This window comes from Periophthalmus magnuspinnatus, chromosome 14 (genome assembly GCF_009829125.3).
Source record: "Periophthalmus magnuspinnatus isolate fPerMag1 chromosome 14, fPerMag1.2.pri, whole genome shotgun sequence".
Lineage (NCBI taxonomy): Eukaryota > Metazoa > Chordata > Actinopteri > Gobiiformes > Gobiidae > Periophthalmus > Periophthalmus magnuspinnatus.
In genome coordinates, this window is record NC_047139.1 from 15,788,578 (window position 1) to 15,800,459 (window position 11,882).

At 41.2% G+C, this 11,882-nt stretch overlaps 1 protein-coding gene across 1 annotated transcript; it reads left to right on the forward strand.

The window, feature by feature from the left end:
• The first annotated feature begins 1,065 nt into the window (after positions 1 to 1,065).
• Positions 1,066 to 11,660, forward strand: rcc1l (RCC1 like). Its single transcript, XM_033978750.2, has 12 exons — positions 1,066 to 1,186; positions 2,107 to 2,417; positions 3,735 to 3,864; positions 4,680 to 4,808; positions 5,205 to 5,271; positions 5,351 to 5,402; positions 5,944 to 6,028; positions 7,676 to 7,857; positions 8,970 to 9,057; positions 9,415 to 9,588; positions 9,811 to 9,896; positions 11,044 to 11,660. Exons 2-12 carry the CDS (start codon positions 2,124 to 2,126, stop codon positions 11,119 to 11,121), a joined length of 1,365 nt encoding a protein of 454 aa, XP_033834641.1. The 5' UTR covers positions 1,066 to 1,186; positions 2,107 to 2,123; the 3' UTR covers positions 11,122 to 11,660.
• The last annotated feature ends 222 nt before the right edge of the window (positions 11,661 to 11,882 follow it).

Below are 11,882 nucleotides of genomic sequence, written 5' to 3' on the forward strand. Positions count from 1 at the left end.
CCCCATCCCAGGCTTGAGCACCCCTCTTTGGGTCAGTCGGAACTCCAGACAGTGTGGGCAGACAGGACATGCTTCCTCCTCCTCTTTCTCCTCCTCTTCAGCCATGATCTTCTTATGGGATTATTGCTCCTGGACACCTGCCTCTCAAGTGTCAGATATGTACAATACCAATGAGCTCCTAATGAACAAGGCTGAGCTAATGTAAGATGCAGAGTACAGAACCTTTAAAAGTTTCTAAACAAATGCATTGTAAATAGTCCTAGATAACCCTGTCATGTTTCTCCTTACCCCACCTCTTGTATATAACCTTGATATATTTTGTATTTAATATATTTTAAAGTGTCTTGCTATTTTTGCTTCTTATTTTGAATTTTAGTACCATTTATGTTTTTGCTCTCTGTTATTATATTGTAATATCTGAGCTACTCTGTCAATTTTATTAATCCACTAGTGGATTAATAAAATTTGTTTAGTGTAGTCGAGTCTTAAATCTAATTTCCAGAAATGACTGGAACAATTTCAATTCAATTTCACATGTTTAACACACAAACGCTGCATATTTAGGCTATGTTCCTTTCTCAAACAGAAACCTATCTGACATCACAAGATGAAATGTTCCACTGTGTTGTTAAACTCCACTTCACTAGAATCATTTGGATAATTTCAGACCTGGAATTGCCAGTCTCTGTCTTGTGATGTCTCATGACATCACAAGGTGGAATGGAGCATTTTGAGCTTTGGAGATATAGACAGACGAATAAAGGATTGATCAAACACATGTGAATGAAACCAAACACAACTCTGTGTATGTTTTTGATGAGGTAACATAGATTGGCTTAATCCAGGAATCCATTTTGTGTAATACAAAACTTTTAAACACACATCTATTTTCGCCCACTATGTAGTACGTGGTAAATCCAAATTAGCACAAATAAGCGTGTTTTCTCTTATCTCCAACAGGAGGCGCTACAACACAGCACCAGCGTCTCCTCCTGCAGTTCACATGACGTAGATGCACACAGAGCGGAAGTGTCGATTTGTTTACTTCCGGTCTCCCTCAGTCTACGCGCGTGCTACTCTGTCATTGAAACAAGCCAGTTTCAGTGTATCTCTTTATCTCTTTAATTCTTTAGTGTAATCTAATCTTCTGATGTTACACAGATGGACACGCTCAGCTGAACCACACGTACGTTTACTACTTTTCTCTCACAGACAGAGACTTGAACCAGTCTAGAGTTATATTTCGGCCATTCATTTTAAAAGGAAGTGTTAGCGAATAGTTTAATCAATTAACAGTTTCAACAATTAACATCAGATCTAGTTGTTAATTGTTAAAAGTATTTTTTAGATATATGAGCTACAGTTTAGAAATGCCAATTAGTTTACTTCTGTAGTTAAAAAAACAAAATATTTTGTTTTAGGGGCTCCAAATTGTACTTCAGGGTGAATAACGTTAGCATCTGTGGTAAAATCTGATAAATTTGTGGATAAAATTAAAATCTATTATGGGGACAACATTTCTGTAAGTATTTGTCCAGTAGAACTTAAAAATCGAGATTTTGACTTTTTTGTGATACTTGGATATTATCTATCTCCTATTTATAACTCCATCCTCAGACAAAGAAAACAATAGGGCTAGCCATTATGCTAATAGGTGAGAAAGCAATCATTAGGGACCTGAATGATTATGCCAAGTATGACTCACACAGAACTGAATAAGCGGCTTGGATGAGCAGCGAAACATCTTCACTCCTACATCTTTTTCTCCAGTTGACAGATTTTAATTTTTCTTTTACTGTCGACATAGTGAGTCAAATAAGTTATTTATTCAACCCTATGCACATCAAATCTTATTGTCGTACAGAAAAATCACAAAAAATTCTCCTCTAGTACAAAGAAAAAGTACCCACAATAAATATTGACCTCCAAAAATGTATTTTTCCATTTGTTATGTATTGAGCAACAAGTTAATATATTAATTATAGTGACAGGCCTATGCACTTGTACATTTGTCAAAAGTTGTATTCCAATATCGATATTTTTGCAATATATTTATTATGCAACCCTGCTTTTGACAATTCCCTCTTATGCCTTGTGTATTTGTAGTAGTGGTTGCTCTGAGGATGTCTGTGTCCTGTCTCCGCCCCTACTCCACACTCTCCTCCAGGCTGTCTCAGGTGTGTGGATATACTACAAGCCAGAATTCACACAGGTCCAAGCCGAAGCTGAGAGATGCCAGAGGGGAGCCGATGTTCCAGTATGTTGGTCAGAACAGAAAGCCCAGCCACAAAGTGTTTGTGTGGGGCTTCAGCTTCACTGGGGCCTTGGGTATTCCCAGCTTTGTGGTACCAGACAGTGGGAGAAAGAGACCACGCCAGTACCAGCTCACACCATACCGCCTGGAGACTGCAGACCAGGTAGTATCATTATTATTATTATTATTATTATTATTATTATTATTTTACATTAAAGGTGCTATCTCTCATTTTCCATCCATCCATATTCTTCTACTTATCCGGGCTGGGTCGCGGGGTAGCAGTCAAAGCAGGGACTCCCGGAGGTCAGATGACACAACAACGAAGTCGATCATCGACCTCTGACCTAGGATGTCATAGTGCCACATGCACTGATAGACTCTTGTTCTCGACTACGGTGTTCGTAATGGACAAACTGTGACTAGCACAGAAGTCCAATAACAGGACACCACATCAGGGAGGCTGTTCTTCCTGATCACCCCCCTCCAGGTGTCTTTGTCATTTCCCACATGGACGTTGAAGTTCCCCAGTAAAACAACGGGGTCCCCAGTCGGTGCACTATTTGGTACGCCTCCCAGGGACTCCAAGTTGGATAAACTGGGGTGATCTCCAGTACGTGGCAACTGAGCTGTGGGGCAATAAGCAAGCCCTCACCAGCTTGCCAGGCTCTTTCCCCCCCAAGCGAGGTGACATTCCATGTCCCCAGAGCCTGTCTCTATGTCCGCTGATCCGATTGTTGAGGCCCTCCACTCTGGCCCCTCATGGATCCTCCCGCAGGTGGTGGGTCCACGGGAGGTTGGCCCCATGTTGCCACGTCGTCAGGCATGGGAAAACGCCACGAGGCGCTCACTGTTGAGCACCCACCCCAGGCCTGAGTCCAGGGTGGGGCCCTGGTAACACCAATCTGGGCGACGTAGCTGGCCTTGTTTTATTCCTTGTCATGAAAGGCTTCTGAATTGCACTTAGTCTGGACTGTCCCCCAAGACCTGTTTGCCATAGGCGACCCTACCAGAGGCACGAAGCCCCCGACAACATAGGTCCCAGGATAATTCGGGTGCTGAAACCCCTCCACCACGTTAAGATGGCGGTTCAAGGAGGGGGTATCTCATTTTCACTTTCTTAAAACTTGAAAAACAGAACTAGTTCATTTAAATGATTTGCGGATGGTGGTCCAAAGTTATTCCTCACTTACATTATTCATTCAGAGCATCATAATTATTTACTGCAATATTTATTAGCATTTTTCACAACTTTCAGAGTGGAGTTTTGCCTTTAGTCAATTAATCAATCGATGGTGCCTCTTAGTTGACCAAAATGTGCATCAGTTGACTAATCATTATAAAACCGCTTTTGACATGTCCCCTTTTTAATCAACTAATCGATCGGCAGGACAGGTCTTTAGTCAAAACAAGAAATTTTTTGTTGACTACAGTCCTACAGTGCAGTTGTCTCTAGCTCCATTGTGTTTCTCCCTCCCAGATCACGTCTGCTGCCTGTGGCTATGGCTTCACCCTTCTGGCCTCCAGCACCAAAGACGCCTCCAAAGTGTGGGGCATGGGCCTGAACAAGGACTCTCAGCTGGGCTTCCAGCGCAGCCAGCACAGTCGCTGTGAGGCACTACTGATACTTTTCTCTTTGTACAGGCCATTATTTATCTGTATTATTAGGCATTATTTCTTGCATGATCTTGAGTTGTGTCAGTAGATGTTACATTTACTTGGGTAAGTTGTCTGCAGACCCTCCTGTAAATCTGTGTACTTGACATGTTCTTTGTGTATATTCCCAGTGCAGATTTATTAGTATCTCCTGAAGTCCTCCTCCTTGACCCTGTCTCCATCTTCTCTTCTGCAGACCCTCTCTCTCCTCCCCCTCTCTTTCTCTTCTCTCCACTGCAGACATCTCTACATCTCTGCAGACCTGAACTATCCTCTCCTCTATCCTCCCCTCTGCACACCCACTGTCTCTCCTCTCTCCTCTCTCGTCTCCTCTGCAGACTCCCTTCTACAGACCTGATCTGTCCTCTGTATGTTCTCAGTGCAGTGTTATGAGTTCGTCCTGGAGCCATCCACCGTGGCTCTCCCTTTGCTCCCCTTGGCAGATGTTCCCTCTCTCCCCTCACTCTTCTCCTCTTCTCTCCTCTCCTCTCCTCTCTCCTTTTCTTTCCACTCTTCTCCCCTCCTCTCCCCTCCTCTCTTTTTTCCTTGCACCTCTCTGCTCCTCTCTCACCTCTCCTCTCCTTTCCCCTCTCTTCTTCCCTTCTCTTCCCTCCTCTCTTCCCTCCTCTCCCCTCTCCTCTCTTCTATCTCCCCTTCTATCTCCCCTCCTCTCCCCTCCACTCTCCTTTTCTCTCTCCTCTCTCCTCTCCTCTCCCCTCCTCTTGCGACCCCTCCACAGACCTAACATGTCCTCTCTGTCTGTTCTCAGTGCAGAGTTATGAGTATGTGCTGGAGCCCTCCCCTGTGGCTCTTCCCCTCTCCTCCCCTCTGCAGACCCGGGTGCTGCAGGTTGCCTGTGGACGTGCTCACTCGCTGGTGCTAACCGACCAAGAGGGAGGTAAGAACCATATCCACTCAAACCTTAAAGTGCATATAACAGGTTTTCACATTTTTCTAATTCTGACTTGGTTTGGTGGGATAGTACCTGTGGTAAATATTTATCATTGTTTTACATCAGTTAGATCATTCAATAGTTATTCAGAAAGGTTCATTTCTGTCCTGTGAATGTGACTTTTTTAGTACCAATACCTGCTCAAATGAAATGGTCTTAGTATCAATTAGTATCTCAGTTTTGATACTTTTGACAACCCTACTGTATGTACAATAGTAAAAACAATTCACTTGAGACATATAGCACCATGAGTTTTGTGATGAAAACACATGTATTCACATTGTGTTAGTTTCTTAGTGTTTTTCATAGTGTATTAGTTTATTAGCATTTTTCTGTGTTAAGTTTTCAGCTTGGGGAATAACGTGTTTGGCCAGTGTGGCAGGCCAATAGTGGAGGAAGAGGTGTACAGGTGGGTCACTGCATATTCACACTATAGAGTCTATAACACGTTACACATGACTGATTGTATCTCTGTGTTGTGTTTGCAGTGACAGTCACATCATCCACAAGATCCAAGGGTTCAGCGGAAAAGTTGTACAGGTACCATCTTCTTTTCTTAAAGTGAAACTCCAAATGGATTCTATGTATTCACTAGAGCTGGGTATTTAACTGGGTATAGTTGCATTAAAGATGAGGTATGTAGCCTGCCTCTGACTGTTTAAAAATTGTATTAATCACAACAGAACCTGTGTTGCTAGTGCCTTAAACTGCAGATAGAGGACACAGGTTTTTCTCATTCTTAGTATATGGACAGGCCATGCCTCATGTGAAAGCTTTTTTTTTCCATGTATTTGAGCAAAATGTGTCATGTCTACTCTCAAGATCAGAATAAATCCACTGTGTGCTGTCTACATCTAATTATAAAACATTTTATTGTCCAGTAACATGCTAATTGTTGTTAGCTTTACCGTCACAGCAAAACACCGCTCTGGTCTCTGAGAGTTGTGAAAAGTGCTTATAAACTCATTGTGGTGAATAATTAGGATGCTCAGAATGCATAAGGGAAGTGTGGAATAACTCTGGTACAGGCGCTTTAACACATCAGTGAATGAACAAAGTGTTTTTGTGTTGTGTTGCGCAGGTGTCGTGTGGACAGGACCACAGCCTGTTCCTCACTGACCAGGGGAAGGTGTACTCCTGTGGCTGGGGCGCAGACGGACAGACAGGTCACTACTCCTTCACACTCCTTTGTCTTTACTTATTGTAACCTCTGTAGGCTGTTTCCGGATTTAGTAATGTCATCATGAGGCTACGTTCACACTGCAGGTTTCATTTTTTGGAACGCGACCATAGACTGTAAGAAAATGGACATAGCTAACCCGCTAGCCGGAAGTGAGCATGGGCGAGATTCGGCTCTATTGGCTGTGGCTCCAATTTACTTTGTACTGAAAAATTGTGGCCCCTCTCTCTGTAACTGCTGCTGTCAGGCTCGTCATTCTGACCTTAAAATGCTCTTCATGATCCTTAAATCAAGATATGAACATTAATGACATTAATAACAGACCAGTCAGGTGCCTTCTTTCCCTGAGATTGTTCTTGCTGGCCTTAGAAGCAGGTATGATTGACAGATGCCGTGTATCAATTCTGTGGTTGCACACTGAAGTACCATTTGAAGTACCATTTGAAGGACCCGGCTGACGAAGGGTGCTCCTCTGCGTAGCCTCCGTCAACCGCAAAGACTGTGCCGAAACGGGACGGGCCCACGCCACAGAGCATACGTCAACCGCTGTCTGTGCACTTATGTTACGTCTCTTACTTTATGTCGCCTAGCAACTGTGACGGCTGCTGACTGAAGAGCTATACGGCTGCAAAGTGCAAATAAAAAGGGAGTTTAAACTGAATTGGTATTTTAGGAAAGAAAGTGTATCAAAAATTATGACAAATCTTTAGTATATTGAACACTGCAAAAAGTTTTTTTAAAAAGTTAAAATGAGTTGAATTAAGAAAAATATTAATTTGTGTAAATCTACCAATGATCTACCAATAGAACAAGCCTTTTTGTACTTAAAATAAGAAAATGCATCTTGTTACTCTACAAAAAAACAAACAATTCTTTGAGCTTAAAATAAGAAAAACAATCTTATGTTACTTGAATTTTAAAAAAGCTATGTTGGTAGATAATTTAACTTATCAAGTCAAATTTACTTAAATCAAATTGAAGGTCCTATATTGCAAAAAAAATTACTTGTGAGCTTTAAGCCATGTTAGAACATTCGCTCTCCCTCTCTCCTCCCCTTTGTAGATGTTCCCCCTCTCCTCTTTTTTCCTCTTTTCTCCTCTCGTCACCCCTCCTCTCCTCTTCCCGCTCTCCTCTCGCTGCTCTCCTCCATAGGTTAGAACGTTGTTACCTCATCAAAAACATACCTGGAGTTTTGTTTTGTTTCATTCACACATGTTTGAGTAATTTTGCATTGTTAGTCTGTCTACATCCTGAAAGCTCAAAATACTCTGTTCCACCTTGTGATGTCATGTAGTGGTAATTTTCAAGTTAACAGCTACCTTTTACCTTTAGTTCAGTAAAAATTGACAATTTCAGGCCTGAAATCATCCAAATTATGTAGCGCACTTCCTGTATTACCACATGACATCACAAGGAGTATTTTCTGTTTGAGAGAAGAACTCAGCCTAAATATGCAGTGTTTGTTAATTAACCATGTGTGAATGAAACAAAATACAACTCCAGGTATGTTTTTGATGACAAAATGTTTACATAGATCAAAAAACAGCATTATATAGATTAATGGAGATATTCAGTAAATGCATATTCTTCCACACACTGTCCAGAGCCTTGCCTCATGTGCGTGTCTCCTCAGGCCTGGGACACCACCAAACCAGCCCCTGTCCCATGGAGCTGGGGGGTGAGCTCACCGGGGTACAAGTGCAGCAGGTCAGCACATATGCAGACTGTAGCCTGGCTCTGTCCCAGGACGGAGAGCTCTATGGCTGGGGCAACTCCGAGTACAGGCAGCTGGCCATGGCTACAGACCAAGCACAGGTACTTTGACTCTGTACTCATATTTGGTATTTTATGTCAGTGCAGCTTTTCCTGTGTAAAGGCCAAAGCAACCAGCTGATGTCATCAACATTCCCCGCAGTTGTGAGGCACTGCTCTGTCTGAAGCTTCTGTCTGAAGCTCCGTGACTCAAGTTAGACTTTAATCTGAGCTTTGTTTTAACACAATCTGATAAGCAAACAAAGCATTGAATTTATGTTCTAATCGAAGATAGAGGTGATATTTAATAAATAATCTTCCTCCCACTCCTTTTTGAGCCTTTTTAAGAAAAAATGTGAAATGTGCGTTAAGTGTACTGGATACATGCGTTCATTAATCTGCTCAAAATAAATAAATAAATGAAATTAAATTTAGCTGGAAGTACAACAGATGAGTGGATTTTGTGCTGTTAACCAAGTCTTTCTCAAATAACATTACAGTCACAAGCTCGCTAGCATTAGCCAACAGTTTTTCAGTTAGTCACTCACTGTTTTGTTGAAAACAACTCAGGACCATGAACATTGATCACAGGTTTCTGAAAATGTGTAATTAACTTGAGTTTTGTGATCATCTAAAATCTGCTCAGGCAACAACAAAAATAAAAATGACAAAATATGATTTTTTTCTGAATAACCTGAAGTCTGGGAGTAAACTTTCCATCTTCTATTTATTCAATTACAGGTGAGCCCTGCCACTTCACAGATCTGACCTGTAGCTTGGTTCCGCTGAGTTCAAATGGAAAACACTCTGTTCCACCTTGTGATGTCATGTGGTAATACAGGAAGTGCTCCATAAACCATCAGTAAAATCATTTGGATGATTTTAGCCCTATAATTGCCAATCTCTATTGAACTAAAAGTAAAAGGTAACTGTTAACTTGAAAACTACTGCTTCATGACATCACAAGGTGGAAGAGAGCATTTTGAGCTTTGGAGATGTAGATAGACTATTAAACCAGGATTATTCAAACATGTGTGAATGAAACAAAACACAACTCAGGGTATGTTTTGAGAGAGGTAACAACAATGTAACATGTATAAAAGCTCACATAAATCCATTTTGTGTAAGATAGGATCTTTAAAAATGACTGAGCTGACGTTTAGTGTGACCTCCAGGTGAACTCCCCGTGCAGGCTGCCCCTCCCAGACTGCGGCAGAGTGGTACAAGCGGTGTGTGGAGGCTCACAGGTGGCAGTGCTCAATGGTAAGTCACACATAACTCTACAGAATGGATTCAAATCAGACAGTGTCTGTGGACTTGAAACCCAGAGGCACTGTCAGGGTTCAGAGGGAAGGAGGCAGGGCTGTCTCAGAGTGCACAGGTGGAGGTGATAACAGTAAAAAAAAAAAAGTATTGGCTGTTTTGTATAAGTTTACACAGACTTTGAGGAACAAATTATTTACAATCCTAACACTTTCCCATGGGTGGAGGTGGGAGGGGGCTGTTTACTGGTGGTGCAGGACTAAAGTGAGAGTGAGCCTTGATCTGAAGTGAGGTTTGTGACATAACCTAGTCTGAAGAGGCGTGGTGGTCTTATGCCTTCCTCTTGTCCCCCCCCAGACCAGGGGGAGGTGTTCGTATGGGGTTATGGCATTCTCGGTAAGGGCCCACATCTGTGCGAGTCCACCGTCCCGGAGAAGATTCCCCCCTCCCTGTTTGGGCGCAGTGAGTTTAACCCTTCGGTCGCAGTGTCCAAGATACGCTGTGGACTCAACCACTTTGCTGCTGTCACAGGTCAGACAATTACCATAATTGTATCACATAAAATGATTAAAAGTTTTGGTCTTGGTTTAGTCTATAAGAACTTGTAACTCTTTTCACCATTTCTGACTTTTTGGCAGTTCAAGTTTCAAATAGAATCCTATCATTAAGACATAAATCGCAAATGTAATCGCAATCACAATTTTTCCCAAATGGTTGAGCCCCAGTGTGATCCTCTGTATGTCTCCTCCACAGATCGAGGAGAGCTGTTTGTGTGGGGCAAGAATGTGAGAGGCTGCCTGGGCATTGGTCACAGGGATGACCAGTTCTTCCCCTGGAGAGTAAGACCCGTATTAGCAGCCCATCTGAAGTTCCTATACTAGACAAAATTTACTCTTGTGAGCTTTTAGCCATATTAGAATGTTGTTACCTTAAAAAAACATACCTGGAGTTGTGTTTATATTATAACATAGATCAGAAAATAGTGCAGTATTGGTCCGTTAAAGGTGCTGTACCTGATTTTTACAGTCTTGAAACTGAAAAACAGAACTATTTTAAATCACTTGCAGTTATCCAAAGTTAATCTTGACTTATCTTATGCATTCAGAACAGCCTAAATATTCACCACAATGAGATTAGAGAAATTTAAAAAAAATTCTACAATGAAATATTGTATATATGTTATTGTACAAAGTAATCCTATATTGTCCTGCATTTGAAGCTTGAGTGCTCAGAAAGGTCCTGTTTCCACCTACACCCTATTTCCACTCACTGCTCTGTACTTACTTGCAATTAATTGGAAAACACTCATGACACGTATTACTAGCCTGATTAACTCTGTATTTCACAATGAACAGTATGTTAAATCCGTTTATGTTGAAATTTAAAGAAGACATCAGTATGTTTCCCTGGTAATTAGTTTAAAGTGCATGTGATAGGTTAGAGTACTTTTTCACTAAAACATAGTTAATCTTAAATATATTGAATAGTTTTTTCAAGTTTTTTACATTTTGGTGAAGTTTATAATTTTACTTCCTGGTTGGACACAGGCAGCAGAAGTGACATACGTAAAGGTAATTCCATAACTTACGCTGCAGCCAAAATGTAAACAAGCCAATCTGTTTTAATTACTCAATAGTTATGATTTGCCTAATAAAAATAGATGACAATAACTTTATTTTGGTAAATGAAGGTTGAAACTGCCAGAAAAATCTCTTCTTTGTGCGTAAATTGTTCCTAGATTTTAGATGGAGCTCCGTGTTGATGACATGGGTAGAGGGACTCTTTAGGACCCGGTGCCACTTACTGTATTTTTGTACTTTTCTTCTCTATTTTCTTTTACACAAACTGCCACTTAACTGATGTAAAAACTATGATAAAACTTTAGCACAGGTTCTATCCCACCAAACAAATTGAGAAAACATGAAAACCTGTCACTTTACTGTTACATGAGAGCCATATTACACAGATTTTTCTCTTCTGTTTCAGGTAACAGTGCCTGGGCAAGTAGTGGATGTAGCGTGCGGAGTTGACCACATGGTGGCACTGGTCAAGTCCCTGGTCTGAGACTGAGAGACTGTTTCTCTGGGCCCCTCACACTTACCCGGAGGCCCCTTGCACTGACCCTGGTGCCCCCTAGTGGAAAGGCAGTGCAGTGTGCAGTTTTCTCTGCAGCAGGAGGAGCTAAGTGTCCCCTGATCCTGTCCGTGGCATCAAACGGGTTTCACTGGCTATTCTGCTAAAAACTTAAAGATAAAGAGATATTAACCATAAACCAAGTCAAGAAATCTGCAATCAGACAGTGAAAGCCACTGTATCTAATTTTTACCATCTTAAAAATGTGAAAAACAGGAGCATGCTTTCAGAGCACTTATGCAATTGAGTAGTTAGCATATCCAGGCAGGCACATTCTCATGAACTTTCTAATGACAAAAGTAGAACATGACATGTACTAGTCACTTCTGAAGTATGACAAAGGTGCACCCCAGGATGGTCAGCGGGAGAGGAGCAGGATCACACCCACATGCTAATCATAATAAAGTTATGTAATAAAAGTGAGAAGTGGGTGTGTGAAAGCTGTTTATCCTACTGTTTTTGGAACAAAGACAAACCTGAAAGTTCTAAATAGTCTATATAGGAGTGTCTCTTCTGAAAAGTTTTCATTATTTATTTATATATATATATGTGTATGTGTGTGTATATATATATATATGTATGTATGTATATACATATGTATGTATATATATATATGTATGTGTATATATATGTGTGTGTATATATACATACACACACTTTTTAATACAAAATAGTAAAATATATAAAAAAAA

Coding starts and splice junctions, on each gene's coding strand:
- rcc1l (XM_033978750.2), top strand. CDS start 2,124: ATGTCTGTGTCCTGTCTCCGCCCCTACTCCACACTCTCCTCCAGGCTG. Junction 5,403..5,943: donor TCAGCGGAAAAGTTGTACAG/GTACCATCTTCT, acceptor TGTGTTGCGCAG/GTGTCGTGTGGACAGGACCA. Junction 7,858..8,969: donor TGGCTACAGACCAAGCACAG/GTACTTTGACTC, acceptor TGTGACCTCCAG/GTGAACTCCCCGTGCAGGCT.